General features: G+C 42.9%; 1 protein-coding gene across 1 annotated transcript in view; it reads right to left on the bottom strand.

Moving 5' to 3' along the window:
• The window catches only part of eya4 (EYA transcriptional coactivator and phosphatase 4), a 45,315-nt gene extending 28,650 nt beyond the window's left edge, over positions 1-16,665 (bottom strand). Inside the window, exons 1-2 of the mRNA XM_022764955.1 lie at positions 16,577-16,665; positions 12,524-12,584 (exon numbers count right to left, since the gene is read on the bottom strand). Of these exons, the coding sequence (XP_022620676.1) occupies positions 12,524-12,556 (33 nt within the window). The 5' untranslated portion in view covers positions 12,557-12,584; positions 16,577-16,665. The remainder of the gene's footprint in view (positions 1-12,523; positions 12,585-16,576) is intronic.
• Positions 16,666-17,187: the final 522 nt, after the last annotated feature.

Below are 17,187 nucleotides of genomic sequence, written 5' to 3'. Positions count from 1 at the left end.
AAAACTAGGCTAGCTGTTTCCCCCTGATTCCAGCCATTATGCTAAGCTAGGCTAAGCAGCTGCCGGCTGTAGCATCATATCTATAGTATAAACATGAGAGTGGCATCAATCTTCTCATCTAACTCTTGGCAATGTGTAAAAAGTTTGTTTCTGAAATTTTTGAATTATTCCTTTAATATTTTCAAGTAAAAAGAAAACAGTCAGGAACAGACACAGAAGATGAGCTTTAGTTGTGCAGACTTCCCAATACAAAGTCACCAGGATTCATGGAGAGAAATTATTTTAAAGCCTTTCCCACCAGCACAAACACAGGCATCCACACACACACACACACACACACACACACACACACACACACACACACACACACCTGTGCAACGTGATCATCGCGTCTGACATCGGCTGGTGCGTGTCGACCACAAAACACACTCATGAAGGATGTTACTCACCACACAAACACGTCCTCCATCTCTAGCTATCCTCCACATTCTCTCTCTCTCTCTCTCTCTCGCTCACACACACACATACACACGCACACACAAACACACACACTGAGTCTCAGCCGTTTACCTGTTCCCTGCCCAGAGCTCTCTGCTCTCCCCATTTGTATGAGTGGTTATCGGTGTGGTAACTCAATCCCCTTCCTTTCATGTAAAATACATTGTGCCGAGCCTCCTCCCTCCATCCACCACTCCTCCTCCACCCCCCGGTTCCCCTAGCCTGGGGAGGTGTAAAACTATCCCTCTCTTTATGCCTCCAAAAATGCCCCTTTTTCAGGTGTAGTAGGAAGCTATCAAAGAAAAAAAAGAAGCGAGGGAGTGAAAGGGAAGAAAAGGGTGAGTCTGTGGAGCAGGGAAAAGGTGGAGGGGGAGGAGGAGGTGTTCGGGTGAAAAGGTACTCTCCAAAGACATCTCTCTCTCTCTCTCTCCCTTTCTCTTGCTCCCTGACTTGGTGTACCTCTCTCTACCTGCCTTTGCTCACATGAAAATGCCAAGAGCTGACTGGTGTTGCTCGCAATGTGATGGACACAGAAATGAAAGTATATTCGCACGCAGTTTCTGCACCTGAAGTATCACATGTCTTTGAACCTTTTGCCCAGGGAGAGAGAGAGAGAAAAAAAAAAAAAAAAAGGACAAAAATAGAGCTAAAACTAGTTGCTGGCCTCTGCACTGAACCCCCAAGACAATACGAACAATCTGAGAAATGAGAGAAGAACATGCAGCATGGTCGCTCCAAGCTATATGTTACACCATACATCACAAAGAAAGCAGTTACAGTGAATTTAAAAAGGCTTACAGTGTAAATATTTAAAGTATATATGAGTATAAAAGTAAAAGTACTCTGACTGTATATAGTATCTACTGTACTATATATGATGTCACTAGATTAGATTTATACATTTATTGAAACTAGAGACAAAATCACTATTTGGTGACTGGTTTAATCTTTTTATTTTAAATTTGTGTAAAATTATCTTAAAAGTAACTACTTACTAAAGCTGTCATATACAAATAGTGGAGTAGAAAGTGCAATATTTCCCTCTGAAACTTAGTGGAGCGGAAGTATAAAGTAGCATAAAATGATCAAAATACTTGAGTAATATACACGTATCTCAAAATTGTACTGAAGTACGGTACTTGCGTAAATGTGATGCCTGCTCCTGACCCAACATCTCTGATGGAGGTGGCCTCCTCTGACTACATGCCTTTCACTCAGAACGGCTGGTCCATTTTCTGTGGCTGAGATATGATAAAACAGCCAAAAAAGGTAAAGCTTAAAATGTATTATTTTGGCACCAAAAGGTGCGGTGAAAAAATTTGGGTGCACCTAAATTATTTGCTGGTGCACCGAAGAGTTAGGCGCACCAGTGCCACCAATGTAAATCTGGAGCCCTGATATAACGTGTTAATGAACTTTAGTGGTGCTGGTCTCTCTGTTTTTTCATTTTTACCTTTGCACAGAGCCAGGCTAGCCGTTTCCCTCCGTTTTCAGTATTTACGCCAAGCTAAGGTAACAATCTCCTGGCTGTGGCTTCATATTTAGCGAACAGAAAGGGGTGTGGTATCAGTCTTCTCATGTAATAAGCCTGTTTCCCATTCTGCCAGATTCCTCCTTTAACATGAGGCTAACGTAACAGCTAAAGAAGAAATATCACAGGGCCGGTGGTGAGCTGCTACCCTGCATATAGACAAACCTGCAAACCTGGAAGTAGACAAGCCAACATTAGCTTTTGTCCAGAAATCTGTAGCAGATCCTGTAGAACTGGTTATATGTTGAAAATATCAACCAGAGAAAAATTTAAAATAAAAGGTTAGACTCTTTTAACTTTGTCAGCTGAACCAACAATAAACTGAGACAGTGAAACAAAAAAGTAAAAGTAAAAAAGTAAAATCCTGAAGCCTCCGCTCCATGAAAAACACTTTATTTTCCTAAATCTTTCTCAGATCCCTGTTTCGATCGCTTTATTAGCGACTTGCCGATGACCAGTGTTGGGCAAGTTAATTAAAAACTGTAATTAATTATAATCATTCAAAAAGTAATTGCATTATTTTACTAATTATTTTACTCACTTCACTACTTCTGACAAAACTAGTCACATTACTGTAAGGCGTTACTGCCCAGCACTGCCGACTGTGGGACACTGAAGGAGCTCTGCCAACACCGGGCCAACTGGTCAGCTTGGTAAATATGTTTCTTGGCTGAAACTCCACTTTTTACAGTATTGTGTGTTTTCGATTTTTGTTAAATGATGCATTTGTTCGGATGACGAGGAAAGGAGTCAGACGATTTTGATACTTGGGTTCAGGGTCATCTTTAAAAATAACTTCTTGTGTGTTTTCATCTCTGGGTATATATGGCCAAACAAAGCTGCAAGGGGGGGTCAGTGCACCTCACTAATGTTAAAATCCCAAAGATGATTTTTATTTAACTGACTTGTTGTGGATACACGTTTGGGGAGGAGGAGCAGCAGATGAGTAACAGTAACTAAGGCTGCTCTCCATCCCACTGGCCGTCATGGTGGTCCTCATGGCTGCCATTTAAATTGGCTCCTCATTGTCTCGGAGAGTGAGGGGATCACAGACATGATTTAATGCAGCTTTACTCAGTGGAGACAAATGAAAAGTCACTGATGGATGCGTGTGTATGTACGTGTGTGTGCGGGCCGGTTCTGCGCTGTTAATTGTGAAGCGTTTGGCCTCGACTGCCCCTGCTCAGCTAATCTGATGAGAGTGATTAAAAAAACAACTGGGAGAAACCTAAACCAGTCCATGGCTGACCAGGCACACACACGCACCCACACGCACACACACGCACACACACGCACACACACGCACACACAGTTCTACTCAGTGGCACAGAAACACGCTCAGGAACACACAGCTCAACATGAAATGTCTTAAGATACAATACAGAACTGCAGAGTGAACTGAACGGATGGATACGTGTACTGCTGAAACCACGAGTTGATTAATCATTAACATTACTATATATTCTCTTTCCATACTTCAGCAGCATTAAATAATTGATCTGAATGACTCAATACATGGGTCAATACATGACTCCCATGCTGCATGACGTGTATGAGTCAGAGCACGAGGGCAGGCACAGATTAGTCTTATATTACAGATACAGTATGTCCTCATTTTATTAACTTCTACCTGTTTGTTAACCATGGTAATGAAAGTGAAGGCATGATTTTGAAACTTAGAGGATTCTACATATTTAAAACAAATCTGTTTTTGAGCAGTTTTACGGTACAGCAAGCAGGGGGTCAGTCATCATAAAAACATAACATTTTTTATTTCTAATTCTAGTGCAGCTGAGGGTTGCAAATAAACTGATAAAGTGTATTAGGTTGAATTCTGGGGAAATTAATATATAATGATACATAAGCTACATCTACAATATTTGTATGTGTAGACGCGGACACTGAAATGAAGAGATGGGACGAGACTATTTATGAATCAGTGTTAGAAAAGAGAAAATGCAGGGGGAGAAATGTAGTCCAGTTTTAACAGAAGGCTGAACTTCTTTTCTGGGCTGTGTCGTTATGAACTGCTCCGGCAACAAAGTGAGACTTTACAACAGCAAAAAAAAAAAAGGAAAGTAAAAGCCTCAAGCCTCTGTTCTATGAGAGAAACAGGGCCGACCATGGGTCGCTAAAGATCCAGCAGTCTGCCTACACTGGGCCAATGGTTAGCCGCTATCCTGCATATCTTTTTCTAGCTTGGTGCTACACTTCCTGGCCGAAATTACACTTTTACAGTATCGTGTGTTTCTGATTTTTATTAAATAATTATAAGACAAGGAATTGTGGAGTTTGATCATTTCAAGGATACATTTTTAAGGGGGAAATAAAAGAGGGGAAAAGGATGTTAAAGGTTTAAGTAACACTTCAGACAGAAGGTTTTTGAAATACAGCCACTGGTATTTATATGGACTCCATGCTCAATACAGTGAGCAGACTAGAACAGTAAAAGCTCCTCTCTGCTGCTGTCCGAGACGTGAAGAAACACAACACCATCCTCCTGCACAACCCCCCTCCACCCTTCCTCATCCCCAACCCGACCGCAGCTACTGCACCCCCCGCTCGGTCCCCATACCGCAGCCTTCCCCCTCTGAATGCACCAACCCACCCCCTGAGCACCTCTACATCCCACCGTGAAGCCAAATCAATGAGATGTGTGTGTGTGTGTGTGTGTGTGTGTGTGTGAGAGTGTGAGTGTGTGAGAGAGAGAGAGAGAGAGAGAGAGAGAGAGAGAGAGAAAATGTGTGTGTGTGCATCTCAGGTAAAAGAGCAAAGAACTGAAAAGCAAAAAGTGCACATGCAAGTGTTTTTCGGTGTTAAGATTGAGAGTCTGATTCTAAGAAAGTCTCAGCGTCTGTGCTGGTTATATATATGTGTGTATGTGTGTGTGTGTGCGTGTGTGTTTGTGAGCCTGTGTGTGTTAGTGCGTGTCTGTGGCAGCAGCAGCAGCAGCATCAATAATTAAAGCTAATCTCATTAGGCCTCAGATCCCTTTCAGACGCTTTTAATTAAATGATGAATGGCCTCCCAGCTGCCTGTTAAATAATGCTGCTCATGACATCACAGTGTTCGTGTGCATGCGGGGGTACGACATAAGGTAGGTATCCTTTAAAAAAAAAAAGACACATGGAGAGACATTCAGCGGACAGATAGGTATGCTCCCTCACACACAAACACGCCATCTGCTCTCAGATCCAATATGCGGCCGATTATTAGAAGTTACTGCTGCCCTGCGCGCAGAGGAGTTAAATGTCTTAAAAATCGCAAGCTGTTCGATCAAACCAGGCCTTGAAACACTTCATATCATCTTCCTAATAAAATCACTCACAAAACCATATGTCTGCGAAGAAGGAAGGCAGATTGAGGGAGAAGAGGACGTACGTAAGTGTGACAAAGAAAAGAGGGAAGGGCAGAGAGTCCGAAAAAGGGACAGTGAAGAGCTTGGAGGGGGGGAGGGAGGGGGGGGGGGGAGAAAGATAAAGATAAAGGAAGACAAAGAGGGAGAGACCATAGGCCAAATTAGAGAATGAGAGCAACAGGTAAAGCGGAGGACAGGTGAGGGTGCCAAAGCGCCCGGGGCTCCAGACAGCATGGACCTGGCTATGAGAAAACTCATAATCCCTTCTGTTTCTCGACCCCCCCCACCCCCTGCTCTCCCTATGCCCCCCCCACAAGCACGCCCCCACCCCGGCCACCTATCGCACGGCTTCGTCCTAATGGCTGGCTCTGTATCGGATTGCTGACTTCACAATAGGCCCTGAATCATCACTCTAGCCAGAGAGACACAGGGAGAGACGAAGAGGCGGGCAGGCCGGCGGAGAAAGAGACGGTGGGACAGACAGACGGAGAGACAGGAAGACAGACAGACCAACTCAAGGACAGGGAGAGTAAACTGTGTCTCTCTGCGGGAAACGTGCTTCCTTAGGAAATCTTAAAAACATCCATAAACAAATCTAACAGAAACTTCAAACAAAAAATGCAAATTTGAAATGGTCTCAGTGAGACTGGAAAGTGTTTTTTCTTCTATTACAACACACGTTGTATTGTAGTTTTCCGACCTATTAACACCTACTGTTCTACCTGCGAGATGGTAGCACTCCAGTATGGAGAACTTTTACATACTGATCATAGTACTACTTAAAAGGTTTACTGGTAGATTTGACTCTTTGTCCTTTCAGTTACGGTTGTAAAAACAGTCCAGGTACGAGGCACAGCAGAGCATTTAAGAAAAAAACTACAAAAATGTGTTGCCCTTAAAAAGTCCACATGTTCTCGTACAGGCAAACCACCTCCAAGAGGGCGGGTTGCTGGTTTTAAGGGTTAATGTTATTCAGATTAGCGATGCACTGATCTGATTCACTGGATATAACTGACCTTATCAAGAGGATAAGGTCAGTTATATTCACTGAGTCATAATGGCCTCAGCAGTCCCTGCCCTCATGTTTTAAAGAAGAAGGAGGGAAAGAGAATCAGAGGAGGATACCCTATGTTGAAGTGTCAGAGCCGGTAGCAGGAGAGTGAAAGTAGGATTGGTGCATCTATGAAGCAGATATCATCTACACAGTCAGTTAGGTGGAAGACAGATTTTGTGCAGGTCCGGAGCACTGCTTAAACAATTTGTCAATTAATCGATTAGTTGATCGTATAGAGAACAGGTTGACAACAAGTTTGATAAATCTGTTGATTGTTCATCATTTATTTATCAAGCACAAATATTCATCAGTGCAAGACATCGGGTTTCGTATCTTCAAACTGGAGGATTTGCTGCTTGTCTGATTTTTATTTTGTGTTTTTTTTTTATATCATTGTTAATTAAATATCTTTGGCTTTTGGACTGAAGCTCAGACAAAACAAGACATTTTTTGCAGCCAGGCATTAAACTCATGAGTCACAAGTACACAACGATCCATAGCAAAGACAGAAGAAATAAAAAATATACAGTATATATATATTTAAAAAAAAACTGAAATATTTAATAGATAATGAAAATAGACATTCCTTGCAGCCCTAGTGTGCAGTACAGTCAGTACAGACCCAGGTCACAGCCCATCTGGCCTCGGCGACCCTTCAGCTACCTCTCTGAGTCTACGCTGCAGAGAGAGAAATCCAATCTCCCAGCAGAGCAGCAGAGGAAGTTCTCGCGGCAGGCATGGCGGGCAGGTTCCTCCGTAACCAAAGCACAATTGTTGCAATTTCATTTCCTTCCCAGCAAAATGAGGAAACATGCTCCTTTTTTTTTTTTTTTTTGTAACCAATGGCAGATGAGCAGACCAGAGCGAACAAAAGGTGGGCTGTGCTATCAAAGGCTCTATTTATGGACGTTGCTGCGGGAACAAAGAATAAAATGTTTTACTACTTCACTCAGGACTCCTGTTCGTGTAATGTCGTTTTTTTTGGAAGAGTCTGAATTCAGTGTTGTTACTGGTGTAGTTTCTTTGAGAGTAAACTTCACGTTAAAATGTTCAGTAGAGACAAATGTAACATCTGGCAATAATGAGATTTTCCCTGAAAACTCGGAGTGATCAATAAAGTGAGGAATCTTGGCATGAAATATTGTGCCCTGATTGACTTCCATTAAACAAGCATGGTCACGTTACGAGACCGTCTCCACTCAGATGACCTCAGTCGTCCCACACCACACAAAGTATATGTGTATAACAGAAAAAGAAACACCTACACACACACACACACACACACGCACACACACACACACACACACACACACACACACACACACACACACATATACTCTCACACAGACCCACACAGCAGACACTCAAGCACACATATCATGTGGTTTCCTGTCTGGTGCGTTCCTCTAGAAAGCCCACGCCGGTTGCTCTGGGTTTCTAGATGGATTCTCCAGTCTGTTTTGGGGGGTTTGACTCTGTCAGACTGTGATTGGCTCACAGGCCGTCTGTGACCTGCTGACCTCACACCTAGCTGGCTTTCCTAGCTGGCCGGCCAGACTCTCACTCAGATCTCTTATATATGAGTTATAAATTATCTGGATCAAGGCAAAAACCAAATAGGTTTTGGTGAAAGACAGATGTTTCGGTTGTTTCGTGCATCTTAAATAAAAGTAATGTCAAAACAATGGCTGTAAAAGTTCTTATTCCATTTTCCACATGATAATAGAATCCTGTGTCTATGGTATTAACTTAGGCTGATTTCTCCAACTTTCCAAAACTCAGCATAGTTTTTGAATAGAACAATCACCAATTCACTATGTGGGTGAATCCAACTTCCAGTAAACCAGACATTACACTCGGACTCAACAACATGCATACAAAAAAAAAAAAAAAAAATCATATTGTGATTAGTTTGTCAGATATTACGATTTGCGATGAGTCATTTTAGTGGGAGTGGTAGTTTTTGCATTTTAATTTCACTGCAAAAAATATACAAATGATGATGATGTGATTTTTGTGGTCTGTACCAAAGCCTGTTCCCTTACGTCTGGAGAATATGACGTGCAGGCTGGGGCATCTCTGCAGCACCACAATGCTTCATTTAGGATGGTATATATTATGACACGTTTTACTTTCAATAAAAACTGCAGCTCCTGTGATTTGGATATTGCACTTGTCTGCATTGTGACTTTGATAAAACTTCAAATAAGTGTTGAACCCTACGTTACTGTAAAAATTCTAAATATTGAAGAAATAATTGGGGATATTGAAAAATGTGATTATTCACCGTCCTGATGAAAGTTAGCTTAGCTTAGCTTATAGACTGGAGGCATGGGCAAAGTTTTTTGCCTGGTTCTGTCCAAGGGTAGCCAAAATCAAAATCAGCCTGCCACCACTTCTACAGACAAGAAATAGCCCGACAAATAAAACCACAAGTTGTCGTTTTGACACTTCGGTATTTCCATACCACCTGCGATCTCCATTCGGTTGTCTCCATCCTCAGCAACAAGTGTCCTATCAGCAGCAGCTCCAGAGGAACTGAGAGGAAAGTGACCAACAGTAGAAATCTACTGGTCGAAAATAGTTTTCACCTCAGCTCCATGGGAAGACGTCAGCATTGTTTTTACTTTTTGATTCACTGTGTCGCTCTTTATAACTTGATCAGTCATTACACATACAGTTAATAAGTTCAGAACGTATAAACAGTGGGAGATTAGTCTGAACAGCTGTCTGTGCAGATTATACTTCTCTAAGTACGCCAGAGGAAAAAAAAATGAAACAAAAAAAACAATAGCATAGAAACACCCCACATTTTGCTTCCTTTTTTCACTCGTCTGCTTTTCTTTGACCTCATCTCCTCCTTTTCCATAGTTATCAACCATAATGAAATCAAGAATAATAGCATTTTTTTTTTCATGAACATATTAAGTGTCCTAAATATTTTCTTCCCTCAGTGCAGCTCAGACAGAGGGGACTAGAAGTCTGAACGGCAGACTCTCTCAGCAACGCTCAGCTGTCAGCTAAACATAAATCTTACAAGAATCACTGTACACTAAGCTGAAATTGAAGTGCACCTCGGTGCCACAACTAGGATGCCAGCCTACTAGAGGGATGCCAGGGGGTAGCTGTTACACTCCACACTCCTGTGATCTGTCCACATGCCTTGTCGCCGGGCAGATTTTGAAACGACTGTCTATGACGCCAATGCAATCTTGGCAATCAGGGTTGGGCCGTGCTCGTATTTAGCTACTGCTGCTGCATGTAACTTTGTGTGAATGTGTCTGTATGGGGTTGTAGGGGTGAAAGAGGGGTGCAACCTGACCCCTTTCCTCCTCTAACTCGGTCTCTCTCTCTCTCTCTCTTTCTGTCTTTCTGTCACACACACACACAGACTGGGACAGCTGCCATACTTGGGGCCTCTCCCAGCGCACCAGAGGAAAAGGCTACGGCTAAAAGAACCTTTTTTCCCCTCTTTTTTTCATCCCCCCCCCCTCTCCATCTCTCTCACTTTTTTCTTCTGGTGGTCATACGTTTAAATCCTACAAGGCTCTCTGGGGTCAACAAACACCGCCACCAGCACCCCCCCCCCCCCCCCCCGTCTCTCACTGCTTCCTCCACTAGCCAGCAGACTGGAGGCTTCAATCAGGGCTCTGTCGGATCAAGAGTCATTGAGAGACTGTGTGTGGAGTGTGTATTCATATGTGTATGAATACACACTGATCTGCTTAATGCTCATACAAATTGATGATTGATTAACTAAATTCATAATATAACATTTGGTCCAAACAGCATCATTCATGTCTCCTCATCATCACCTCACAGCATCACTCGACAACGGCGACAATGAAAAAAACAAACCAAACAAAAAAAAAAAACAGTTATTACTTTTTCTCCAAAACTAAACAAGTATGTGACAACAGGTGGAGCAAGACACTTAAACAAGCTAAAAGTAGCATTACGAGGCTAACCACTGTTGGCCCTGCCTCGGGCTCCTTCCAGGGCTCCCTGAGGACCCCAGACGGCAGGCTGGCCTTCGGCAAGCAGGCGGCCAGAGAGGACTTTAAAGGGTAGAAGGGTAGAAGGGTAGAGGGGAGGGGTGGGGGTATCAGGTGTCAACAGACAACTCCCCGAAACTTTGTGTGTGAGGTCTGCGCTGTTTTCTTAGCCACCCGAGACACGCCTATTTCAATGAAGCAGTGCGAGGAAAAGAATTAGCCACTTTCAGCTTAAATATTTAACAAGAGGAAAACATGCAAAGGAAACAAATTACAATTACCGAATCGATTTACAAATTAAAACCTTCACTTTCAATTGAAGTTGAATTCAATTTGCGAAAGCGAAAATTTTAATTAGTGTCACATCAGTTGGAAGATTTCTTCATCTCCTATAATATTAAACTAAATCTGCTGCTGGGACGAAACAAGACATTTCATTATGTTAACTTGGTTTGGGAAAGTGTGACAGGCATTTTTCACTATTTTCTAACATTTTGATAATGGGAATAATGGTTAGTGCCTGGCCAACATTATCGCTCTACTGATTATATTTTCTTATACACTGTTATCCCACCTGCCCTACTTCCATTCCCACACCATTATGTCCTTCCCACTGTTATCACTGGGGGTTGACAAAATATTGGAGCAACCTAATAAACTGGAAACTGAGAGTGGATTATACACTGCATACCCCAAATTTCCTCAAATCATTGATACCAGATTCTGATCCAAAAATAAATCCACAACAACTAATCAACTACACTTCACCAACTACCAGCTTTATGTCGTAAACTCGAACATTTCCAGCAAATAAAAAGGTAAAGACCAAACACCCCCAGAAGTCACAAATCTCTCCTCTATAGGCTCGTAGGTCTGCGTGACATGATTAAAATCTCTGCCCTTGCTCTGAGGTCTCATTTCCAACCTGAACAATTAATCAATGTCTGTGAGCCGCAGCTCAAATTCACATTATAAATGATATCACTGCCCTATTTAAAGCAGGTGAAGTAATTGTGGAATACGGACATCAATATTTGATATTTGGATGGCAGCAAGACAAGATGGATGCTCATTTTCTTTCTTTCTGTCTTTCTTTCCTTCTTTCTTTCTCTCTCTCTCTCCCTCTTCCTCTCTTAATAAGTCTCTACGTGTGTGTGTTGTTGTGTTCATGCACTGTACAGTATGTGTGAGTGACAGTACTCCACTGGGGTCAGCCCGTAATCTAAGCCGGGGCGAGTCTGACAGAGCAACACAAAAAGTGGGAGAAAAACAACATACTTCATGTGCTCTGTCCCACTTCGTGCTATTATTACTGTCGAGGCTGGCAGGTCAGAGGGAGAGAGAGAGAGGGAGAGAGAGAACCAGGCCTGATGGAGGAGGAGGAGGAGGAGGAGGAGGAGGAGATGAAATTACACCTGTTCTGGTGGCTGACTAACGACTTTGAAATGCGAGTGGACTTCGCTCGCCGCCAAAATCATTTTCCCAACAATACGGCCTGATCTTTAAACAAGCAGAACTGGGACGCTGTGCTGACGTGACGCAGAGACAGCCTGCTGTGCCGAGACACTAACAAACACTCAGGCTGTGTGTGTTTGTGTGTGTGTGTGTGTGTGTGTGTGCAGAAGCACGTGTTTGAGGTCTAAAAGATATGGGAGTGACAAAAAATAAGTCCAACTTTTTAAATTGAATTAATCAGTAACTTCAATGACAATGAACTCACTTGAATTACATGCACAACCTTATGCTCACAGCTTCCCACACACACACACACACACACACACTCACACACGGTTCCTAAATCGATGTCTATGTCCACGTCTCATTCACTCTGACTGCTGCCATATGGTTACTGTACCCTCACTGAACCACATCTGCTGTGTGTTAGCGCACACACAAACACACACACATCCACGCATCTCTCCATTGCACCCATACCTCAGACTTGTGTGGCTGATACGAGGTATACTCAGCCACCCACACACACACCCACACACACACCCACACACACACCCACACACACACACACACACACACATACATACACACACACACACACACACACACACATACAGTAGCCTTTAACTCACCATCTGTTCGTTGAGGTCCTGTGAGGCCTCCATGGCTCCTTTGGTCGTGATCCACCGCACACTGAAGGGGCAAAAAACAGAGAAAACGAAAATGTGGGTCCGTGGGTAGCAAAATGAAAAAGCTGTCTTTTTTTTTTTTTTTTTACCTGTGCACAGGTTGATTAGTAAATGATCACCTGCACTGACTGTTTTTGGAGGGATGCTGATGAAAAGCAACCTTCGGTGGTCTGGCTGCCAAATTCAATCACTCGTGGTCACATATTTGGATGAAACCATCAATACATACTGTATTCATTCCTTTTTTCTCATGTCTTTGCGCATCTGTCGGTCAGGCCTTCTGTCAGTGTGTTTATGTGTGAGCAACAGGAGACTGAAGGAGGGAAGCAGCAGCGTTAACTTCAGCATATCATCTTCAGCCGAGGGTGAAGTGGAGAGATAATTGCAGAAGTAAATATCAACAATGAAAATGGAGAAGTGTAAACGATACGGTTGCTTGGCTGGCTCTGGACCACAGACACAGTGGGCTGGCTAGTGCACGAAGACAGTGAGTGACCCTATTAATACTAGACAGGAGAGAGGTTGGATGCAGGAGTCTGGAGCGAAGACGGAGAGGCCGAGGTGACAGTCTGCAGCTTCAGTGAGATGAGATGCTCGGCAAAATGGAGCCAGAAAATGACATTGTCCTTCTTTTTTTTTTTTTTGTTAGTTACAGTCCTGCGGAGAATGACGCTGCAACAAAAGGCCAGCAGAAAACAATGGAAAACAATGCCGTCATCCCAACAGCGCAGCACAAAATGGCCTCTCTCTGCTTTATTGTGCAAAGGCCGTCAGAAAAGTTTGACAGTTGAACAAAAGAGTGGGCTGCAAAGACACGCACTCACATGCAAACACAAAAGTCCTTCCCTGTCATTAGATCTGAGGTTCCCACCAAGTGTGGTAAGGAGTGCCACTGAACCGTTTCCAGCTAAGTTTTCCCCCACGAAAAACCACATTTTTTTATGCATTTGCTCTACTTCACCTCAGCTTAAGTAAATAAATATTTTTTTCTGCACCTGCACTTTGAGGGCCTGAGAACAAGCTGCACACGCCGTGCTCTCTGCACGGTGTAATGACGGCTTTGTGTCACACAGTGTGGTCAGCAAAAAGAAGAAAGGTATACTATATCAGTATACAACACACACACACACACACACACACACACCTATGCGTGAACTGTGTGCGTGATGACGTGCATGTTGCAGATAAATGAGCTGTGTTCTCTTCTACAGAGGCCGTATTCCGACATGTAGTTTTAAAGTGACTCAAAAGAAAGTTTGTCTCAACACGTGGGATACTAACAAGTTCAAGTATTAAATTTGAGCAATGTGTCTTTTTTTGCAGTTAGTTCAACGTGTGTGTGTGTGTGTGTGTGTGTGTGTGTCTGTGGAGTTCTCTGGCTCGATCCTTTAAACTAACTGGCATCCTTTTAATTTTTCATAGCGTTCAGCTCCTCCTCGCCTGAAACCGAAGACAATAATGCGTCTCTCAGGTGAATTGATTTGTGCCCAAGCCTCTGACCCCCCCCCCTCCCATCTCCCTCTCCCTCCCCCTCTCTCACCTTTGTGGAGGGCAGAATCAGCCTTCTATCTGGTTGCGTTTCACTCTCCCCTTCATGATTTATTCTTCTTTAGCAGGGACATAAAGTTTACTCATCATTTTATGAGCAGAGCATGAGTTTCTCTGACTTCTGGGGCATCACAGTGTTTAATTTATAGTCGCCTATATGTGACCCTCATGGGAAGAATGAAAGTACAGCAGGTTAGGTCTTTAAAATATATACACAAGTCACATTTGATGCTTTTAAAAATTCTTACATTTTGTGAATTGCTGATGACCCACTGGTTTGCCCACTTATTATGTGTTGTATCCCACTACACACCACACTGCCTACAACCACCCAGCAGTTACCTGACACTGCACAGGGAATCAATAACGCCTGCCATTTCCTTCAGGCTCCCAGAAGAGAGAATTATATTTCTCACTATCGCTATTGACAACGACATAAGAAACACATATGGGACGGCGGGGGAGCACCAGAGAGTGGACTGCACAGCTACACTGCGGTAATTTCACGCTATAAAAGCCGAGGAGAGGAGAATGTTGAACTAACCGCAGACTGCTGCTGGCTGGAGAGACGTTGGAGTGAAAAGTCACAAATTCAATTCGACTCAAACCTCGTTGGCTTTGCAAGCGTTTCACGCACAGGTCGATTTTTTTTTTTTTTTTTTTGATGATACATTTAAAGGGATTATCTTCCCACACGTCTTTTATTGTTAATATGAAGGATGACGGCACGCTTCTTCTTCTCTCTTATATCTGTGACTCTGTTCATTGGGCCACATTTACTGTTTTCAGCGGCAAAGCTCGGGACGCACACACAGCTTTTATTAGTGGGAATAGTTGCGCGCGTCATTTTTAAAAATGATATATATAAAAAAAAAAAAGAAAAACAAAAGTCTTATGTGGGCCAAGTACAGGCCCACCACAAACATTTCTGCAACACCATAAAGAGCCAGAAGGCGATTAAGAGAATGTGAGCCTATGAAGCTTTTTCTTTATTACATTACAATCCAATGATACATTCAAACTTGGTCAAATGCTCTTAGTTTCGCACCCATGTCGGCTTCAGGGTTTTATACTAAATTTATTAAAAACACAGTTTTTCATATTATTGTCCTGCAAGAGCAAAATAAAATGAATACATGAGACAGAGAAACAAATATAAAATGTGAAATAAATGTAACATAAATGGATAGAATTTAATAGATCAAAAAAGTTGCCCCTCATAAACCGATATTGTCCTTTTTAAACATTTTTAATATATTTTTATAAGACAGTAAACGCCAGTCCCCAGTAATATTTTCCTTACATCATAACGCAAAACAGGCTATTTCAAATTAAGTGCAGTTTCCAGTATGAGCTTTATTTTAAATGGGCAAACTGCTATTTAGCTACTTCATTTTTTATTTATTATTTTTTTTGTTCTTTTTAAGGCCATGGTATTAATTTATCTTCAGCCTCCATAGGCCTCTGCAGGGCTTTATCATTTTCCCAAAAATCTCCACCCTCCTCTTGTGCATTAATGCGCGTTGGTTAAGTATGAGTCCTTAATGTGAAATCTAATCTGCATGGATTACGGCGCAGTAGGCCCTATCAGATTTTGAGTCGGCGCGTAACTTGTCATGTTGTTAGGGGCAGGCCAATAGCCAGGGGCCATTCAAGCCCTGAGAGCCGTGGTATAAGATTCCTATTTCCTACATATCAAATATAAACACAAACTCCACGTGGTACGAGAGGAGAGATGGGGAGAAAAAGCCGTGGACACACCGTGTGGAGATTGGAGGCTGAGCACGGAGGAGGTTACACCTGATCGAATCCGGATATAAAGATGGGCAGCAGACACTGACCTGCGCGTCAGAGATCCACGTGTGGCAAATAATAATCAGATTAAAGCCAATTCTATTTTTATCAAGTCATTTACATTTTTTTTTCTAAATAAGAAAAGCGTCATGTGACACCAGCTTTACATGAATGAGGTTCCTATTAATTTGCTGTTAATGTCAACCTGCAAAAGGTAGGTTTTAAAAAAAAAAATTTATTATGTTTTTTTTTTCCCCCGGAACATCAATAGTTGAATAAAATCAATTTAACCTGCCGAAGTTTGGACTCAGTCCCAAAGTGACTAACTTCAATATTATCTCATTTTATTTATTAGTGGCTATGTAACCGCAGAAATTCATGTTGTTGTCATTAGCTAAAATTAAGCGGTTAATCATTCCTTGTCAACGTCATTTTCAGCTGAGTCATGCTTTACACGTCAGGACACGCTTTGATAACTATTTCTACAAATTCAATTTAATCAGACTGAATCAAAAGCAAAAAAAAACAAAAAAACAACAACCCAATGACAGCAACAGTTATCATCCGCACACTTCAGACACCTCAGCTGTCACCACGAACCATGGATCTGTAACTGTGTGAAAACAGAAGAATAAAGAGTGACCATGGGCCTACCTGTGTTGAAATTATTTTTGTCCCAGCAAGAAATCAGCTCCCAGATTTCCTTCACTTCTTGGAAGCTCTCATCATCAAATGCAGTGTGGTCGCCGCACAGCTCTCCCTGCTGTCTGCAGGCTGTCACTGACTGGACCAAAACACTTCAGCCACTGCTGGCCATTTAGCAGCAAGACTCCCCCCCAAAAAAACACACACACAGACAGACAGACACACACACATACACACACACGCGCGCGCGCGCGCGCCCGAGGAGTTACTCGGACTCGATGAAACAGATTTACAAACTCAAGTGCGCGTCCCGGGACTCGGTCTCGGTGACCGGACCGCTCACTTGTGCGGGAAACACCATTATTTTCAGTCCGCGTCCAAGTTCGAGCACCAGGCTGTTCAGAGGCATTAGACCCAACTTCATTATTGAGGACCGCGACGCTGCGCATGCGCTCAGCTGCCATGCCGACACTATTGGGCAAGTGTCCAAAGGAGTAATGGGGTTCAGAGGGTGGGTGGCTGGGTGGGTTAGAGGAGTGGGGGGTGGGTGGGGGGGTGGGATACCGAGATGACATTCTTATTAATAGTTTGGCCCAAATGACGTGCTCACAGTTTTATTT

This window comes from Seriola dumerili, unplaced genomic scaffold (assembly GCF_002260705.1).
Source record: "Seriola dumerili isolate Sdu_G_001 unplaced genomic scaffold, Sdu_1.0 BDQW01000025.1, whole genome shotgun sequence".
Lineage (NCBI taxonomy): Eukaryota > Metazoa > Chordata > Actinopteri > Carangiformes > Carangidae > Seriola > Seriola dumerili.
The sequence above is the reverse complement of the archived record's forward strand: the minus strand, read 5'-3'. Positions and strand labels throughout refer to the sequence as shown.